General features: G+C 40.9%; 1 protein-coding gene across 5 annotated transcripts; it reads right to left on the reverse strand.

Moving 5' to 3' along the window:
• Positions 1-12,653: 12,653 nt before the first annotated feature.
• rwdd3 (RWD domain containing 3) lies at positions 12,654-21,497 on the reverse strand. Of its 5 annotated transcripts, none has more exons than XM_064992482.1 (5): positions 19,801-21,497; positions 19,582-19,666; positions 17,502-17,965; positions 15,923-16,035; positions 12,654-15,740 (listed from the first exon to the last, which is right to left on the reverse strand). In XM_064992482.1, exons 1-5 carry the CDS (start codon positions 19,864-19,866, stop codon positions 15,629-15,631), a joined length of 840 nt encoding a protein of 279 aa, XP_064848554.1. In that variant the 5' UTR covers positions 19,867-21,497; the 3' UTR covers positions 12,654-15,628. The 5 variants fall into 5 exon arrangements, with proteins under 5 accessions (XP_064848554.1, XP_064848553.1, XP_064848558.1 ...); XM_064992481.1 differs by having other exon boundaries at positions 17,502-17,968; XM_064992486.1 differs by lacking the exon at positions 19,582-19,666 and having other exon boundaries at positions 17,502-17,968; positions 20,136-21,497.
• Positions 21,498-21,962: the final 465 nt, after the last annotated feature.

Below are 21,962 nucleotides of genomic sequence, written 5' to 3' on the forward strand. Positions count from 1 at the left end.
GTACTAAAACACTTGAGCGTCTCTCTTGATCCTAGGTCCACGCAGAGTTGTGCAGACTCAGGACAACTGAGCTTTGAAGGAATACGCAGATTTAAGGAGGAGTCTGTAATTTGCTTTCTAATAATCATAATTTTTTCCTCAAAGAAGTTCATGAATTTATCACTGCTAAAGTGAAAGTCATCCTCTCTTGGGGAATGCTGCTTTTTAGTTAGCTTTGCGACCGTATCAAAAAGGAATTTTGGATTGTTCTTATTGTCCTCAATTAAGTTAGAAAAATAGGATGATCGAGCAGCAGTAAGGGCTCTTCGGTACTGCACGGTACTGTCTTTCCAAGCTAGACGGAAGACTTCCAGTTTGGTGTGGCGCCATTTCCGTTCCAATTTTCTGGAAGCTTGCTTCAGAGCTCGGGTATTTTCTGTGTACCAGGGAGCTAGTTTCTTATGAGAAATGTTTTTAGTTTTTAGGGGTGCAACTGCATCTAGGGTATTGCGCAAGGTTAAATTGAGTTCCTCAGTTAGGTGGTTAACTGATTTTTGTCCTCTGGTGTCATTGGGTAGACAGAGGGAATCTGGAAGGACATCAAGGAATCTTTGTGTTGTCTGTGAATTTATAGCACGACTTTTGATGTTCCTTGGTTGGGGTCTGAGCAGATTATTTGTTGCAATTGCAAACGTAATAAAATGGTGGTCCGATAGTCCTGGATTATGAGGAAAAACATTAAGATCCACAACATTTATTCCATGGGACAAAACTAGTTCACTGGTTCATATCCGGCTCAAAGGACCATCACTTTTTCAGCATGAAATTCTCACAGTTAAATATGTTGAATAAGTTGTGTATTTCTGAACAGGTAAATGTAGAGATATTTAAGGAAAATGTTCAGTACAAGAGTTATTGAAGCAAGCTCCAAATAACATACTTGAAGACTGACTTTTAATGTCAAACAATCTTCTGCTCTCAGTGTGAATTTTATTCCACGAGTCATATTATTGATCATTCATGATGACATTTGCATTTAATTATCTTAGAGATTTTTTATTTTACCTTTATTTAACTCGGCATATCAGTTAAGAACAAATTCTTATTTTCAATGACGGCCTAGGAACAGTGGGTTAACTGCCTGTTCAGGGGCAGAACGACAGTTTCAGCTCGGGAATTTGAACTTGCAACCTTTCGGTTCCTAGTCCAGCACTCTAACCACTAGGCTACCCTGCCGCCCCAGATGCAGTGGCGTCAGTATGGAGAGGTAGGCCACATGTTATAATATCAAAGTCCCTTCCTTAGAAACCTGAAAATCTATTCCTTAACTACTTTTTTTAAATGCCAATTATCAATTTCAATCATTTATTTGCATGTTGTCTTTTCCTCCCAACATTTTTCCTTTCCAAATTTAAAGCACGATGTCTCACTGGTTCTGAATAAGTACAACCTTGGCATGCTCGCAGTCCTCCCTTATCTTGCTTTAAAGAAGTGCAAATAAACTCTCAATTAGATTACATAAACTGTGAACAAGACTTAAAATGTCTTCCCTGCTGCTAGGAACAACAGTTAAAACAGTCAAACCACAAACCTATGTATGTTGGAAATAAACCAGGAAACACCCATTGTACCCAGCATGTTCTCTCGATAGATTCTGAACAATAGAGCATTTGTTAGGTGTTGTTTTTTTTACAGTAAGTACACTTGGGGAGTTCGAAGGGAAGGCAAGATAATTGGGATCGATTTTTATATTGCCTCTGATTGTTGCAAATCTGCTGTCTGATCCATTGTGTCTGTACTGTGGTCAACATGATGGCCTGAAAAGTATGACAATCTATTTGTCTCCAAAACCCCTTTTCCTTTGTGGAAAAATTACCTGTTTTCGGGTCTCACCAATAGACGGTTCAATAAATTCCCACCAACAGGTTAACCACCAGTGCAGTATGTAGAGGCTATTTGATATTTGCTGGTGCCATATTTAAAAAGGGCAGTGTCTGAGGGAGTCCCAGTGGGGAGTAGCAGGCTTGAGGGTTTGACACTAATCCACGGTGATGTATCTGTTTAGTTAGATTCTCAGATGAGGTAGAGCGAACACACCGCACTCACTATCACTTTGCAGCACCTGCCATTTTATAAGCTGACAAATTGCATTTATGAGGCACTCCAACAGCTCATTTAAGAAGTGTGTGTGTGTGTGTGTGTTTGTGTGTGTGTTTCCTATCCTTCTATTCTTGAGGAACACAATTCACACTAACGATAGGAGTCTTTTAATTTATTTCCATTCTTTCTTTTCCCAGGAAACCACAGTTGAGCTGACTATGGGTGGCAGTCGCACATCAAAGACATAGAGGCGCAATGATCTAGTCAGCATCTAATCTCCGGAAACTAAGGATTTAAGATGTCGTGACCATGGAAGCGTTTACAAACACTGAGACATTTTGCCATATTGCTGCAGTAGTAGGTATCATGTAGCAACCTTTATGCCAGAAGCTAGACTTGCACAACAGCAGTCCTATTTTACCACCTGAGGCTTGAAATTGCCCACTGCAACCTTCATCCTGTACATATAAGAGCCTGCCTTAATTGCTCAAAAACAAACACTGTGGGTCAAAAGCAATGCATTTACATTAGAACACATGTCTACGGTAAGATACACTGTACAGTTTAGCCATGAGATTGAGCTAATTTCCGACAAAGACCACAGTACAGCCCTCCTTCTCCTCCTCATCCCTCCATCCCATTTCCATGACAGATTTGTGTACATTGGTGCGTCTCTGCAAGGCAAGGTGAAACATGGAAAAATGTTTCATTTAGCCGGCAGGTGGCTCAATTATCCTCTTCCCAGCAATTAGGCACAACACATCGTCATCTTCAAGGGCACCATGGACAAATCTGTTATCCTGCTTGTTTTCCAGCAGCGCTGAGCCTGTCAGACCATGGTTTCTACCATGGTTGGATCCACTGTACGCATATAGTGTGATTGTGGGGGGAGGGGGACAAAATGCTAGTTCTGTTGTTTACAAGTAAGCCTGCTGTACTGATTAAAAGACCTTTCGGTCCCACTTTACAAAAGTGTTGCAATTACTGGGGTATTTATTTGGTAGTTACATAGAGGTACAGTGTAATTACAATATAAAACTGTGCCTTCTTTTGTAACTAACACTTATCTACATAGGCATTGTAACAACTTTTCTCCAATAGATGTTCAACTGATTTGCTCAATCACCACCACAGTTAAGAAAGTATCACCTTCCCGTGCACCGCGCACTTTTGTCCTGCACTGTATCCGTGGCAAACGACATTTGGAGAGGGCATGAAGGTACGCAAGCCGTGTTTCTCAGTATGTACAGTTAATGATGTGTTGTTTTCAGATTAGACTCGTCTAGTCAGAGAGGTGCCAGGGAAACAAGGTTGTTCTGTCTTTACAGGAACAAGCAGAGGCCTTTTCACAAACAGATGAATTCAAATATGCAGCAATAGCCAGGGAGAGCAGACAGATTTAGGAAGGGTCACTGTATCACCTAATGAGCCTCAAACAAACTCCAAAATAAAACTGTTGCTTGGTCAACTTCTCAATATGTTTTTGAGTGCTAATTCAAGCCAAGTAGACCTACACAATAGCACTGAGTATGAAAAGCAAAAAAACACGTTGTTGTTTCGCAGTGTACCGAAAATCTCAGGTGATTGAGTTTTATCATACTCTATGTCTGCCAAAGGGCATGGAAATGGCCTCGTCCTGGCATGGAAGCTAGTGAAATGAGACTGACCTAATTGTATTGCCATTGATTGTTTCAACAGTCACTGTTCGTTTGACTGACACTGACCTCATAGGTAATGATCATTTGTCCAAGGAAATGAAGAGATAGGATGCCTCGGAAATTACACCCTATTACCTATATAGTGAACTACTTGGTCAAAATAAGTGCACTACAGGCCAAGGAATAGGGAGACTGGTGAAAAGTAATTCACTATATGCTGTCATTTGAGATGCGGACTCAGGGATTTGTCTTTACCATCTGTAATCACCTGTTGCGTTTGAATGATGACAACTGTATAATCCTCCTATCGTTGTCATGTCATGCATGGCACATCCAGAACTGATCTGGCATCAGTCTAGTAATGACCTGTCTTCCTCACTGTAAACCCAGAGGCTACAAGCAAAGCCTCAGAGCGCGGCAGGTGTGGCCGACTGTTGCCCTGAAGCATCAGGCAGAAAGACTTACAGTGTCCCCACAATCTTTGATATAACTTTGATATAACTCATTAGATTAACTTTAATGTCTGCTATAATGGTTGTTTTAGAAGGAAACCAAATTAAACATCATGATCATAATTATCCATTGTCTCAATTCACATCAGACTAAAAACATGTGTCCTGTGGCTGTGGGGGGACTAGTGCCTTGGTAAAGAACAACAGTGTCCTGTAGCTGTGGAGGGAATAGTGCCTTGGTAAAGAACAACAGTGTCCTGTGGCTGTGGGGGGAATAGTGCCTTGGTAAAGAACAACAGTGTCCTGTAGCTGTGGGGGGACTAGTGCCTTGGTAAAGAACAACAGTGTCCTGTAGCTGTGGGGGGAATAGTGCCTTGGTAAAGAACAACAGTGTCCTGTAGCTGTGGGGGGACTAGTGCCTTGGTAAAGAACAACAGTGTCCTGTAGCTGTGGGGGGAATAGTGCCTTGGTAAAGAACAACAGTGTCCTGTAGCTGTGGGGGGAATAGTGCCTTGGTAAAGAACAACAGTGTCCTGTAGCTGTGGGGGGACTAGTGCCTTGGTAAAGAACAACAGTGTCCTGTAGCTGTGGGGGAATAGTGCCTTGGTAAAGAACAACAGTGTCCTGTAGCTGTGGGGGGAATAGTGCCTTGGTAAAGAACAACAGTGTCCTGTAGCTGTGGGGGGACTAGTGCCTTGGTAAAGAACAACAGTGTCCTGTAGCTGTGGGGGGACTAGTGCCTTGGTAAAGAACAACAGTGTCCTGTAGCTGTGGGGGGAATAGTGCCTTGGTAAAGAACAACAGTGTCCTGTAGCTGTGGGGGGAATAGTGCCTTGGTAAAGAACAACAGTGTCCTGTAGCTGTGGGGGGAATAGTGCCTTGGTAAAGAACAACAGTGTCCTGTAGCTGTGGGGGGAATAGTGCCTTGGTAAAGAACAACAGTGTCCTGTAGCTGTGGGGGGAATAGTGCCTTGGTAAAGAACAACAGTGTCCTGTAGCTGTGGAGGGACTAGTGCCTTGGTAAAGAACAACAGTGTCCTGTAGCTGTGGGGGGAATAGTGCCTTGGTAAAGAACAACAGTGTCCTGTAGCTGTGGAGGGACTAGTGCCTTGGTAAAGAACAACAGTGTCCTGTAGCTGTGGGGGGAATAGTGCCTTGTTAAAGAACAACAGTGTCCTGTAGCTGTGGGGGGAATAGTGCCTTGGTAAAGAACAACAGTGTCCTGTAGCTGTGGGGGGAATAGTGCCTTGGTAAAGAACAACAGTGTCCTGTAGCTGTGGGGGGACTAGTGCCTTGGTAAAGAACAACAGTGTCCTGTAGCTGTGGGGGGACTAGTGCCTTGGTAAAGAACAACAGTGTCCTGTAGCTGTGGGGGGAATAGTGCCTTGGTAAAGAACAACAGTGTCCTGTAGCTGTGGGGGGAATAGTGCCTTGGTAAAGAACAACAGTGTCCTGTAGCTGTGAAGGGAATAGTGCCTTGGTAAAGAACAACAGTGTCCTGTAGCTGTGGAGGGAATAGTGCCTTGGTAAAGAACAACAGTGTCCTGTAGCTGTGGAGGGAATAGTGCCTTGGTAAAGAACAACAGTGTCCTGTAGCTGTGGGGGGAATAGTGCCTTGGTAAAGAACAACAGTGTCCTGTAGCTGTGGGGGGAATAGTGCCTTGGTAAAGAACAACAGTGTCCTGTAGCTGTGGAGGGAATAGTGCCTTGGTAAAGAACAACAGTGTCCTGTAGCTGTGGAGGGAATAGTGCCTTGGTAAAGAACAACAGTGTCCTGTAGCTGTGGAGGGACTAGTGCCTTGGTAAAGAACAACAGTGTCCTGTAGCTGTGGAGGGAATAGTGCCTTGGTAAAGAACAACAGTGTCCTGTAGCTGTGGAGGGAATAGTGCCTTGGTAAAGAACAACAGTGTCCTGTAGCTGTGGAGGGAATAGTGCCTTGGTAAAGAACAACAGTGTCCTCTGGTGGTTGTCATTTAAAAATCATGCACTGTTCTGGTCTAAGAGTTTACAGATGCAAAATTGCACATCCTACACCTCTCTCTTTCTCTCCTTCAATATAACACACACACACACACACACACACACACACACACACACACACACACACACACACACACACACACACACACACACACACACACACACTAGATGTGTGTTTTTCAAGGCCTAAACTGACAATCACCCCTCCCCAGTATCATTGCTTAAGCTTCAACTTTAAAGCTGGTATTAATTTGGAGCTAAGGGGGCAGGGGATACATGCACTATTAAAATATTTAGCGACTCACTGTGTCTATGTATGGAATACTTGTGTTCTTCTTTCATTCCAGCGCTTTCATGTGAATATCAAAGACATCAAAATAGAGTCCCATAAAGAAGTTATTGAGGTTACCACTGAAAATTACACACGCATATTTGTGTGTCATCAACAATGAGACATGGGACACAGCACTGTGTGTGTTTGTCTCCACACACACCGGGGCATTCACCTCACGTGGTGGTTTGAGTATAATGGTCTCTCCTAACTGAGTCTCTAATGTTTGCCTACCCATCTCACGCATGTCAGCTGTCTTATCTTCTCCAGGATAATAAGATTGCCCTTGAATTTGTGGAGAACAGTGTTGGAAAATAAATGTTGGTGGGGGAGTGGTTACGATAGGGCAAAATGACGTATTATCTTGGTTTGCCAATGAAATCATGACTTGTTTGATTTCTCTGGATGAATGGAATAAGAGCTCCGTGAAGCAGGAGAGTTGAGTTTAGTTTAGTTAGTTAAGTTTAGCTAATTTTTACATCCTGCGTCACTCCGTCAAGGGAAATAAAGTAAGATATCTACATATATTTCAGGATATTGTGTATCCCTGGAAATAATCAGAATTCATGTAAACTTTAGTTTTGAAAACATAGCTTGTCCGAAAAAAAGTGATCTCTCGGCACAACCCCGGGTATGGGTTAACTTTTTAAAACCATGTTTATATTTGTCTTATCTAATTTCTTTACTGAATTAAATATTACCACTACTTTTTTAAAACCATGTTTATATTTTTCTTATCTTCATTTCCCAAACAAAATTCAACACAAACACTTAAATATATATATATATATATATTTGAATAACTTTAAGCATCTTTTAACACAGGCTTAAGACCTAACAAACACGTACTTTTTTTAACAACACTTTTAACATAGGCCCTGTTACCTCATATCCCAGCAACAATGCCTTGCATTATGCCTGGGAAGAAAACATTTCAATTTGCTCAACCATTGGCTCAACTTACCCCAAGACAAACATTTTGACTATATTAGCCCACATAGCTCATATTGAAGTTTATACAGACACCAACTGGTGTATAGAATAATCTTAAAATTATCTACTTTGGTTTAGTTAGACACAAGCATCATGAAACCTCTAACACAATATATTAATTTGACTGGACCTAATTTGCTTACCCCTTTTTTCACGTGGTTTCTTACTTCACAGACTCCATGAAATGATTACATCTTCTTAAATATTTGGTCAACTGATTAACTTGCTATGCTGCCTAAAAAACAAGTGTGGCTCAACTTACCCAACTCTCCCCTATAAACATTGAAAGTAAACAATTTTTCTCGTGGTTGAAGTCACAGGAGTCACCAACTATGCCTTGAATCACATTGTAAAGCCACATTCTGCCGTGTTCCCCAACTCCTCCAGTTCCCCAACAGCCTGCATTTTTCTTGAAGGCTGGGACAAACACGCCTCATTCAACTCATTGAGGGCTTGATGATTAGTCGACAAGTTGAACGACGAGGTGTGCTTGTCCAGGGCTACAACACAAATGTGTGCTGCTGGGGGAACTGGAGGACTGGAGTTTGGAAACACTGGCCTATTGTACTGAATGACAGACATACAAGAACATATTTTCAGGCCCTTTCCCTCACCCATCCCCTTTCCACCAATCAGAATCATTATGCCCCGTCCCACATTTTTCTTTTTTTCCCTGACAATAACACGTTTATCTCTCACCTAAAAACCTTCTACTCTACTTTCATTAAAAAGGCCAGTGTCCTCTAGCTGCATTACTCAGGAGCTAACGAGTTAGGGATAATTAAGAAGCCAAGCTCAATAATGGGGAGAGGAGCAGTAATGCCAGGGTAATTGAGGCATGTGTGTGTGTGTGTGTGTGTGTGTGTGTGTGTGTGTTACCATTGCTGTGAGGGGCAGCTCATGAGAAAGATAAGAGCGGCGTCACCACAGTCAGTTCAGGGTGAAATGCCACATTCGATGACTGTCGTTCACTAAGTCATTATGCTGATAAAGATTGCAGAACGTTGTGTGCGGTTTAGTGTATGTGCAATAAAATGTATATTTGAAAATGTAGAGGAACAATCCAAGTATATGAATGAATATGTATCTATTTGTAAAGTAAAGGTGAAAGGTGAAGGGTGAGAGAGGGTGTCTGAGGGTGATAGAGAAGGAGGGCTGTTATGAGACATTCATGTTATTGTGGAAGGTATTCATATGTACACACTATTTCAAGCCAAAAAGAGGTGTAAAAGAAAGTGACCTTACGCCGTGTTGATCCAACCCCTCTTCAATCGTGACACGATTCGTATAGAGAGAAAGAGTCCTTCCTATCCTGTGTCAGGGGAAACAATTGACAGTATTAACAAAAACAGCATTAGTGTATGTTGTTATTACTCTTCAAGGTTATTAAGCCCAAGACAACTATAGGTCAGAGGTTATACCTTGTTCCCAGCAACAGTCCAGCCACCCAGTCTAGCCCAGCCATGCGGATAAAGGTTATGACATTTAGGACGATCTATGGGACAAAGAAGGAAACGTAAGGCCATGTTGAACTGTTCTTCTGATACACAGCAGTTTATGAGTAAAGTGTTCTATATGTATGCATGAAGCTACGATTGAAGTACTCACATTGAAGGTCTCTCTCGAAGGCCTCTCACCAAAGGCCCACAGTACAAGAGACAACCCACCGGAGGAATTTCTCATGGAACAGAAGCAGGGCATACCACATGATGGATGGATAAGTCTCTACTAACATGGATATATCTCGACTAAAAGGTGCCATAGTCCTCTCCTGGTGTCTTACCTCAGGGCTGAAGTCTTACCTCAGAGATGTTCATACAACACATTTATGAGACCACCACTTAGCTTAAAAATCAATCATTATACTGATTTGAGGTTGAACAGACAAATAGTTGTGTCATAATTTCTATTTCCTGACTGACTTGCTGCCTCTGCTCCAAGCCCTGTTTTATCCAATGAAATGCCAGTAGGTGAGTGACATTTAAGCAGTGTTATTTGGGGACTGTGTGTCAGGGAAAAGGGCAGGCCAGGTGGATTGATTGTCCAGGGCAGGGGGTGGTAAAGGTGTTGGAGTGAGTGGGTTTCATTAAGGTCTGGTAAATCACGGAGAAAAACAAAGAAATTGTATCCGTATGCCATTCACAAGGACTATCTCCTATACCAGGGGTACTCAACTACTATTTGAAAAGGTCCGTTCACGCAAATTTCCTAGGAGGTCCGGATGGATATTGTCATTTATCGGCGAAGAAACAAACTACCACCCTGCAACCCCAAACTGTTTAAACTTTTTACAACCCTCTTGTTGGCGGTGAGAACATTTTGCAGATTTAAAGCATATTTTCTGCAATTCTACACAATTTGCAATGGGGTGGACAGAAAATGTTGCCTTTTCAAATGTAATTTCTTGCAATTCTACACATTTTGCCATGTCTTATTTGAGTTCATATACCTGAGTAAGGCCCCTGCCCACGTAATGTGGCCATGATAACTTCAAGATTTAGATATATGGTTAGCCTATCTTACCTACCGAGCTAATATGGGCTAGTTGATCAACTGGACATGTCTGACAGGTTATAAATAGCTCTCCAAGGTCTGTCAGTGAATGACATAACAAGAGGAAAATTGCCCATGCACGAGCAAAATAATAAATAATAATAAATACAATTTTAAAAAGTCTGGACCCGCGGTCTGTATTGACCCTGTCCTGGGTCCAGATCACTGTCTGCCAGTTGCGTATGGTTGCCCTTCACCATTCAATACCTGTATAACGTTCATACACACAACATACAAGTCTGTACCTATACCATTCATAAGGAGACTTGTATACTATTCTACCTGGATACCATTCATACGGACACTCTCCGGTTCAATTCTATACCTGTATAGTATACCATTCATAAAGACTATTATACCTTTCTGTGCTTCTATCTTGTTTAATAACATGTCTCATGTAACATTCTGTACCTGCACCATTGACAGTGGCGATATGAATCTCTCAGTCTTTCCTATCATCAACTGCAGGAATTCAGTGCAGATACCCATGACAGCTTGTTAATAGGTAGGACAGACAACAGTTATGACTACTTCTCTGCTTGTGATTTCTAATTATAACAACTTGATGGCTGGGCACGACAGGAATAAGCAAATATGATTGAATGTGCCTCAGAAAGGTAAAAGACATCCATCTTCCAATACGCAGCTTTTTTAAGATGAGATCAATAAAACACTGCCTAACATTTAAATGGCCTCATTTGCAGGCCTTCTGTAAGGGAGAAAACAACTGATATTGACATACAGGAAACTCTGAGTAATGGTTATGTTGAGGGTTCTATTTTATTTATGGACTGATGGAGGCAGGAATATATGATGAGTGGTTCTGTATGCGTCCCACAGTTTCAGATAAACTTTGCAATAACTTTTCAGTTCAGTATTTTTTAGTGGCGCTAAATAAAACCCATGTATTTAAATGACAGTTACATAGACAGTTACATAGACAGTTACATAGACATAGGCAGTTACATAGACAGTTACATAGGCATAGGCAGTTACATAGACAGTTACATAGACATAGACAGTTACATAGACAGTTACATAGACAGACAGTTACATAGACAGACAGTTACATAGACAGTTACATAGACATAGGCAGTTACATAGACAGTTACATAGACATAGGCAGTTACATAGACATAGACAGTTACATAGACATAGGCAGTTACATAGACAGTTACATAGACATAGGCAGTTACATAGACATAGACAGTTACATAGACATAGACAGTTACATAGACAGTTACATAGACATAGGCAGTTACATAGACATAGGCAGTTACATAGACAGACAGTTACATAGACAGACAGTTACATAGACAGACAGTTACATAGACATAGACAGTTACATAGACAGACAGTTACATAGACATAGGCAGTTACATAGACATAGGCAGTTACATAGACATAGGCAGTTACATAGACATAGGCAGTTACATAGACATAGGCAGTTACATAGACATAGGCAGTTACATAGACAGTTACATAGACATAGGCAGTTACATAGACAGTTACATAGACATAGGCAGTTACATAGACATAGGCAGTTACATAGACAGACAGATACATAGACAGTTACAAATACATGAACAGGGTTATGGGACGTTACATAGACATAGACAGTTACATAGACATAGACATATAGATAGACAGTTACATAGACATAGGCAGTTACATAAACATAGACATATACATAGACAGTTACATAGACATAGACAGTTACATAGACAGTTACATAGACATAGGCAGTTAGACAGTTACATAGACATAGACAGTTACAAATACATGAACAGGGTTATGGGACGTTACATAGACATAGACAGTTACATAGACATAGGCAGATACATAGACATAGACAGTCACATAGACAGTTACATAGACATAGGCAGTTACATAGACATATACATAGACAGTTACATAGACATAGACAGTTACATAGACAGTTACATAGACATAGGCAGTTACATAGACAGTTACATAGACATAGACAGTTACATAGACAGTTACATAGACATAGGCAGTTACATAGACAGTTACATAGACATAGACAGTTACATAGACAGACAGTTACATAGACAGACAGTTACAAAGACATAGACAGTTACATAGACATAGACAGTTACAAAGACATAGACAGTTACATAGACAGACAGTTACATAGACATAGACAGTTACATAGACAGTTACATAGACAGACAGTTACATAGACATAGACAGTTACAAAGACATAGACAGTTACATAGACAGACAGTTACATAGACAGACAGTTACATAGACAGACAGTTACAAAGACATAGACAGTTACATAGACAGTTACATAGACAGACAGTTACATAGACATAGACAGTTACAAAGACATAGACAGTTACATAGACAGACAGTTACATAGACAGACAGTTACATAGACATAGGCAGTTACATAGACAGTTACATAGACAGACAGTTACAAAGACATAGACAGTTACATAGACAGACAGTTACATAGACAGACAGTTACATAGACATAGACAGTTACATAGACATAGACAGTTACAAAGACATAGACAGTTACATAGACAGACAGTTACATAGACAGTTACATAGACAGACAGTTACATAGACATAGACAGTTACATAGACAGACAGTTACATAGACAGACAGTTACAAAGACATAGACAGTTACATAGACATAGACAGTTACAAAGACATAGACAGTTACATAGACAGACAGTTACATAGACATAGACAGTTACATAGACAGTTACAAAGACATAGACAGTTACATAGACAGTTACATAGACATAGACAGTTACATAGACAGACAGTTACATAGACATAGACAGTTACATAGACAGTTACAAAGACATAGACAGTTACATAGACATAGGCAGTTACATAGACAGTTACAAAGACATAGACAGTTACATAGACAGTTACATAGACATAGGCAGTTACATAGACATAGACAGTTACATAGAGTTACATAGACAGTTACAAATACATGAACAGGTTTATGGGACGTTACATAGTCCTAAGCAGTTTCAAATCGCAACTAGGATGCTGTATACAGACAGCATCCTAGTTTAGCATTGTTCCTGTACCTTCCAGCCTAAATTAATTACAGCCTTATGTGTGTGGACATATGTCGAAGAACGAGTGTTTTCCAGTAAAAAAATGACAATACTAGGCTAACCATTAGAATGGAAGACCCTGGATAAAATCTGTTTTTAAATGTTTTTGAGATTATAGATATGCCTTTGTCAACAGGAATCTTAATTTTTTGTTCAACTGTACACTTTTATTAACCTTGTACAAACACCCGGAAGTTTTGCGAGATTACATTCGGTTTTGTGACACGGATACAGCTAACCATTTACAGTGAATTCAGAAAGTATTCAGACCCCTTGATTTTTCCACATTTAGTTACATTACAGGCAAATTCTAAAATTGATTAAATTGTTCCCCCCAACCCCTAATCAATCAACACACAATACCCCATAATGACAAAGCAAAAACAGGTTTAGGTTAAAAAAAATTACGTATTAAAAATAAAAAACTGAAATAGCACATTTACATAAGTATTCTTACTCTTTACGCTGTACTTTGTTGAAGCACCTTTGGCAGCGATTACAGCCTTGAGTCTTACTGGGTATGACGCTACAAGCTTGGCACACCTGCATTTAGGGAGTTTCTCACATTTTTCTCTGCAGATCCTCTCAAGCTCTGTCAGAATGGAGAGCGTCGCTGCACAACTATTTTCAGGTCTCTCCAGAGATGTTTGATCGGGTTCAAGTCCAGGCTCTGGCTGGGCTATTCATGGAAATTTAGAGACTTGTCCCGAAGCCACTCCTACATTGTCTTGGCTGTGTGCTTAGGGTCGATGTCCTGTTGGAAGATGAACCTTCGCCCCAGTCTGAGGTCCTGAGTGCTCTGGAGCAGGTTTTCATTAAGGAACTCTCTGTACTTTGCGCCGTTCATCTTTCCCTCGATCCTGACTAGTCTCACAGTCCCTGCCGCTGAAAAACATCAACACAGCATGATGCTGCTGCCACCACCATGCTTCACAGTAGGGATGATGCCAGGTTTCTTCCAGCCGTGACTTTTATTTTTTACAATTTCACCTTTATTTAACTAGGCAAGTCAGTGACGCTGGTCTGAGAATGCTTTAGATGCCTTTTGGCAAACTTCAAGCGTGCTATCATGTGCCTTTTACTAAGGAGTGGCTTCAGTCAGGCCACTCTACCATATAGACCTGATTGGTGGAGTGCTGCAGAGATGGTTGTCCTTCTGGAAGGTTCTCCCATTTCCACAGAGGAACTCTAGAGCTCTGTCAGAGTGACCATCGGGTTCTTGGCCATCTCTCTGAATAAAGCTCTTCTCCCCCTATTGCTCATTTCGGCCGGGCGGCCAGCTCTAGGAAGTCTTGTTGGTTCCAAACGTCTTCCATTTAAGAATGATGGAAGCCCGTGTTCTTGGGGACCTTCAATGCTGCAAACATTTTTGGCACCTTTCCCCAGATCTGTACCTGGACACAATCCTGTCTCTGAGCTCTTCGGACAATTCCTTCAACCTCATGGCTTGGTTTGCGCTCTGGCATGCACTGTCAACTGTGGGACCTTATATAGACATGTGTGTGCCTTACCAAATCATGACCATTCAATTTACCTCAGCTGGACTCCAATCAAGTTGTAGCAACATCTCAAGAATGATCAGTGGAAACAGGATGCACCGGAGCTCAAATTCGAGTCTCATAGCAAATGGTCTGAACACCTATGTAAATAAGGTATTGTCATTATGGGGCATTCTATGTAGAAATTTTTATTTTTAATACATTTTAGAATAAGTCTGTAACGTAACAAAATTGTGGAAAAAGTCAAGGGATCTGAATACTTTCCAAATGCACTGTATGTAAGCTTGCGAAATCAGGGTGGCTCGCAAGGCTAAAACTGTATGGCTGTTATTAATTTCAGACGCTAGGCATCGGAACGATACGCATCTGTATACAACATCCACGACGCAACCCGAAGCTAAGTCCTATGATGCAACTTTCATGTAACATCAGAGATTTGTGGACCACTTTATAGAAGTTTTTCTATATGACCTTAACCTTCATGTATTTCATCTGATGAAGAGGTACAAGAAGGAGGAACAAATCTGTCAGGAGTAGAAAGCAAGGCACAACTTTTCAACTAGGGAATAGCCTAAGTGGATACCTGAGTTGGCAAGGTGAAAAACCTATCGATGTGCTGTTGAGCAAAGCACTTCACAGTAATTTGCTCCAGGGGTGGCATGCAACTATGGCTGACCCTGTATAACAACACATTTCAAAGCACCTATCCAGTGTGTGACAATAAAAAAAAAAGATTTCAATAAACTAACAACTTTACAAATCTTTGATTCAAATGGTAGACTTTGCTGCCATCATGTGGATGGTAGAAAAACCTTTTGAATACCTTTTACATGTTCAATGCACAAATGTAACCCATAACTGAATGTTAATCAGATGTTTAGATTAGTCCTTCCGTTGACTGTCATATGGAAAGTATAAAGTTCACATAATCTGCACCAGTCTGGAAAAGCATGACTTGACAAAAGCCATGATGGCTACGGCAATGTGGCCACAAACTCCTGGTACAGTTTCATTAGTCCAACTTGCTCAAACTCCCTTTGCAGCTCCTCAAGGGACAAAAACTCTTTGATTTCAAAAGATGAGATCCTGTGAATGAGAGAAGAAACACATTGAAGGATGATAGAGTGAGGATCAGTAAATGAAATCAAGGACTGATTAGTGAGTTCTTGAACACATTGCCAGAGACCTTTATAATACCCAAATGTACAATTGCAAAATGCCCACATTATGACACAAATTCATATAGAAAAGCTGAGGAAATCCTTAACCGTTTGAGGTCTGAGACTTGGGTTTCACAAAGAATTCTCATCATCTTCTCTTTGCATCTCTTTCCTGATGAATCCACATCTACTTTCACAGTTCTCTGGAGATGGATGTATTCCTACAGAGGGAAAACAAACAGTGGATTTGGCTTGTAAATATAATGACCTGTGAAACCAGCAGTTAATTAATACTGTTCAAGTACAAGTTTAGCATGGGTAGTAGTTCTTCCTGGTTGGCAAATGATGGAGGCAGGGTAATAATGATCAATAAATGTATTGTATGATGTTGCAATAATTAAGGTGCCAAGCCAACATGTCCCAGCACTGTTTGTCTGAATTATATTTTCCAACTTTCATATTCAGTACAACTTTCTGTACATGCAGTTAATTACTGAACAAAGGAAAAGTGAAAAACAACAGACATTTTGTGAAATGACATACATACTATGCTTTTTCAGTCATTCATTTAGGTTCAGATGAAGTATGAACACCACATCTTTAAAGAAGTGGATTAGGCCTAAAACATAACATATTTATGGAGGGGAGTGAATTTGGACAGTGAAGCTACCATTTTTTATTTGTCTCTATAATCCAGCATTTTAGATTTGATATAAGATGTTTTACATTAGGTGACAGTATATGTAAAAAAGTAGTGGCCCCAGCCGACTTGTAAGTCGCTTTGGACAAAAGCGTCTGCTAAATGGGATATATTATTTATTATATTAGAATGTCACCTTTTGGGGTATTTTCATACATACACTCCCCTATGTATTTATTTGGACAGTAATACTAAAACTTTCAATTTGAGATCAAACGTTTTATATGAGGTGGCAGTATACAATGTTACCATCTATTTGAGGGTATTTTAATACAGACGTTTTACCGTTTGGAAATTAAAGCACTTTATCTATCTAGTCCAGCCATTTAAAGGTGTCATAAGAATTCATTTTACTCAATGTTTAGTATTTGGTCCCATATTCCTAGCACGCAATGACTACATCAAGCTTGTGACTCTACAAACTTGTTGGATGCATTTGCAGTTTGTTTTAGTTGTGTTTCTGATTATGTTGTGCCCAATAGAAATGAATGGTAAATCATGAATTGTGTCATTTTGGAGTCACTTTTATTGTTAATAAGAATATAATTTGTTTCTCAACACTTCTACATGAATGTGGATGCTGCCATGATTACAGATACTTCTGAATGAATCGTGAATAATGGGTTAGGGTTAGTGATTATGCCCCCAAAACACGATAACCTCTCGATAACCTAGCATTTTTTTGTGTGTGTGTGTGTGTGTGTGTGTGGGGGGGGATATTTATGCCTCTTTCTCACTCCCCTGTTGACTTTCATTATTCACGATTCATTCAGGATTATCCGTAATCATGGTAGCATTCACATTAGATGTTGATATGTTCAGAAACATATTCTAATCTTATTAACAATAAAAGTGACTCCAACCTACGTTTATGTAAACTTCTGACTTCAACTGTACATCATATTCATTATTTATCATGTGTTATAGCTGACCTGAAGAGACGTCATTGCATTAGTTAAAGTCTAAACTATCTAAACTCTACACTACCTTGATACTCCTCCTTGTGCCTTGAAGAAGGACCAGTATCAACTTCCCCAAGAACAGCCTTCCGGTGAGCCCCAAATCCGAGCTCCACTTTTCAATTGCCTTTATATATTTTGTTTTGGACCTCATATGGTCTATTAGAAAAAGAGCTATCCACGTCTCCTCCTCACCACCCTCCTCTTGCACCTCCACCAGGGACTGGTCATTTAAAGTAAGTTCAGTGAAGTTCTGTTGGAGCCACAGCAGTAGTTCATGAACCATGGGGTCTGGCTCCAGTGCGGAGGCCTTTTCCAGCAGACTCTGCTTGATGTGTTGGCATTGTTTCCTGGAGAGCTGTTTAGAGCTGACACTTATTTTTGGGACACAGTGGGGGTACTCTGTCGGCAGTTGGAAGAGGAGACTCAAAAGAGTTCTCTCACTGGTGGCTGCTTCCACCTCCATCTGGATGCGGAATACAAGTCCCTTTTCTGCTGTGAAAACACTAACATGTTCAAGTAACTCATAAAATGTCACACCACATATAAAATACTACGAGGTATACATAGCTAGCATCTAGGCTAGGCAGCTAGCTAACATAAAGTAAAAACTCTAGCTACAGTGTACATAATGTATTGTGGAATTGCCAACTCCAAGTACCTTAACTCCACAATGATTTCATCTACGGGGTTGAGCGCATACTAGTTTGGGAAATTAGCTGCCGACACGCATGCAGTCAATACCTCAAAATATAAATTCTTAAACCCTTACAGTGTACCTATTCTTGTTTTTACATGCCTTTGTTTTATAAAAAAAAAGTATGGATTTCAGCAAACAATCAAAAACAACCACCGACCGTTTCCTTGTTGAGATTTGCACCGAGTTGCCACCGGTGATTGTATTTGACTAGCTTTTTATTTAAAAGTATAGATTTCAGCAAACAAAAAAAAGCATGCAACAGAAGACAAACATAGGGACAAGGTAAGGGTTAAAGAAAATACATTTTTGAAGGGTTTCCCCAACTGGCGGCTTGCGGGGTGATTTTATTCGGCCTCAAAAGAATTTAGCAAACAAATATTATTTTAATTGTTGGAGGAGTGATTTTAATTTTGGAAATCTGTTCCATAGTATTCCCACGATTAAGAGAGATATATGGTCAGTGGCTAGTTTATTAGGTACACCACCCCATTCACAAAAAAATGTTTTTGCTTCTACAGTGAGTCATGTGGCCATGGCTTGCTGTATTAAGCAGGCAGTCTGGGATCGCAGCACGTTAGAATGTGCAAAACAAGCAAATTTGAGTGTGGTACGATCATTGATGCCAGGCACGCAGGTTCCAGTATCTCAGAAACAGCCAGCCTCCTGGCCTTTTCAGGCATGATAAGTGTCTAGGGTTTACAGAGAATGGTGCAACAAACTAAAAACATCCAGTCAGCGGCAGTCTTGTTGGCAAAAAACAGCTCGTTGGTGATTGGTCTAAAGAGAATGAGACACTGGGCTCCACTCCTGCCTGCTAAAAACAAGAAGAAGTGGATCCAGTGGGCATGCAACCACCAATACTGGACAATTGAGGAGGGGAACCTGCCTAGTCCGAAAAATCCTGGTTCCTGTTGCGTCATGCTGATGGCAGTCAGGATTTGGAGTAAGAAGCATGAGTCCATGGCTCTATCTTGCCTGCTGTCAACGGTACAGGATGGTGGCAGTGGTGATGTAATGGTGTGGGAAATGTTTTCCGGGCACACGTTAGATCCCTTGATGCCAATTGAGCAACATATCCATGCCACAAATAATTCAGGCTGTTCTGGAGCCAAAGCAGTGTCCTACCCAGTTCCAGATGTGTGTACCTAATAAACTGGCCAATGAGTGTATGGATCATATACAAAATGTAAGCAGGGTTAGAAATTATGTTTTAAATCAAATAAAGTATACAACGTGTAGTCTAACTGTGAAACACTTACTTAGGGAACCTTCCCAACAATGCTGAGAAACAAAATAGAGAAATAATAGAAAGGTAAAACACGTAATAATAAATACACATTGAGTAACAATAAACTTGCCTATATACAAGTGGAACCAGTCAAATTGTATACCTGTTTCGGCTTCTTACCGTGAATTTGTAGCCTACAAATTATTTGTAACGATGTTCTGGGCTCGACGTCTGAATCTAGTCGATGATCCCTGGCATAGCGATTCTAAGGAGTCGGAGTTTCATTTAAAAAAAAGTATAATCTGCGCCCAACTCCGTGGATGCTTCTTCTAAATCATCGTGGAGTTACTAGGCAAATCATGGTGTAGAGAAACACAGCTAGCTAGCTCAACAATTTACCTGATTTCTCAAGTAGCTCAAATTCGTCCTTTTCACAGTAAATTGCTGATAAAACGGACATTTCATCCAATGCCAGCTCAGACATTTCAAATTACAACTGTCATTCAAAATATCTCAAAAGAAATCGGTGCTTCTTTCACTCATTTTGTTTTAAAAAATGTACGCGTTAAATGTGTGCTTGTTGTTTATGTCCGATGTACTTCAAGTCCCTATTTTTAGTTCCACCCGTATCCAGACAAGAAACTATGGTCAAAAGAGCTGATTTACTTGTAGTGTAGCTAGCTAGTTCAACTTGTAATTAAAACTACACTACATGACCAAAAGTATGTGGATACCTGCTCGTCAAACATCTCATTCCGAAATCATGGGCATTAATATAGAGTTGGTCCCCCCATTTTCTGCTATAACAGCCTCCACTCTTCTGGGAAGACTTTCCACTAGAATCTGTTGGAACATTTCTGCGGGGACTTGCTTCCATTCAGCCACAAAAGCATTAGTGAGGTTGGGCACAGATGTTGGGCGATTAGGCCTGCCTCGCAGTCTGTGTTCCAATTTATCCCAGAAGGTGTTAGATGGGGTTGAGGTCAGGGCTCTGTGCAGGGCAGTCAAGTTCTTCCGCACCGTTCTCAACAAACCATTTCAGTATGGGCCTCGCTTTGTACACAGGGGCATTGTCATGCTCAGCTTGGGGAATGGCCTTCCCCAAACTATTGCCACAAAGTTGGAAGCACAGAATCGTCTAGAAAGTATGATGTAATGTTAAGATTTCCGTTCACTGGAACAAAGAGGCCTAGCCCGAACCATGAAAAACAGCCCGAGACCATTATTCCTCTTTCACTAAATGTTAAAGTTGGCACTATCCATCCGGGCAGGTAGCGTTCTCCTGGCATCCACCAAACCAAGATTTGTCCATCGGACTGCCAGATGGTAAAGCATTATTCATCACTCCAGAGAACGCGTTTTCACTGCTCCAGTCCAATGGCGGCGCGCTTTACACCACTCCAGACAACGCTTGGCATTGCGCATGGTGATTTTAGGCTCATGTGCGGTTAATCTGACATATAAACCCATTTCATTAAGCTCCCAACTAACAGTTATTGTGCTGACGTTGCTTCTAGAGGCAGTTTGGAACTCTGTAGTGAGTGTTGCAACCGAGGGCAGACGATTTTTACACACTACGTGCGTCCTGCACTAAGCGGTCCTGTTCCGTGAGATTGTGTAGCATACTGGTCCTGTTGTGAGCTTGTGGCCTACCGTTGTTGCTCCTATATTTTTCCACTTCACCACAATAGCACTTACAGTTGACCGGGGCAGCTCGAGCAGGGCAGAAATTTTACAAACTGACTTGTTGGAAAGGTGGCATCCTATGACGGTGCCACATTGAAAGTCACTGAGCTCTTCAGTAAGGCAAATGTTTGGCTGGGGAGATTGCATGTGTGCTCGATTTTATACACCTGTCAGAAACGGGTGTGGCTGAAATCCCAACTATTAGGTCAAAAGGGAAATCAAAGTTATCTTGAGTTTTTCCCGTTGTGACCGGAGTCCTCTTTGCTAGCAACATCGGTAAACAGTGTCCTTCGCCCCCGCCTGCCGATCAGATGCCCTTGCCATTGTTAACAGAACTGCGGGAAATAGTGGGCGAAAGACACTTATCGGTATGTACTAGCTTTAGCTAGATACCTTTGTCGCTCCCAGCATCATCTTCTTCTGTGTGGTTTATCGACAGTTGGCATCCAACGTTATGGTGCATTACCGCCATCTTTCGTACTGGAGTGGTAGTTAAAAAACGGACCAATGCAAGTATGGAGGGGTACCTGCAGATGCAAGAATGCCCACATGCAAGGAATGCCCGGAATTTCGAGGCTGCAGTTGCACCCTTCTCAATTGTACCGAAATTACTCAGAGCGTCATTATCTGTTCACAATACACATTAATCACATCTGATGGTCAACAATAAATAACAGCATGTGATTTTCAGATAACTGGAGAAAAGCTGTCTTTCATCTATACTCTGTGGCGCACTGGTAAAGCCTCGCTCACATTTTCAGTCGTTGGCTTCAATAGCCTATAGTCAGTTGGAATACCAAGTCCACATATCATGCTTGCCTTTTTGCCTTCAAGTTTACTATTTCAAAAACTGAATCTGTTATTTAAGATGCTTA

The sequence above is a fragment of the Oncorhynchus masou genome, chromosome 17 (assembly GCF_036934945.1).
Source record: "Oncorhynchus masou masou isolate Uvic2021 chromosome 17, UVic_Omas_1.1, whole genome shotgun sequence".
NCBI lineage: Eukaryota > Metazoa > Chordata > Actinopteri > Salmoniformes > Salmonidae > Oncorhynchus > Oncorhynchus masou.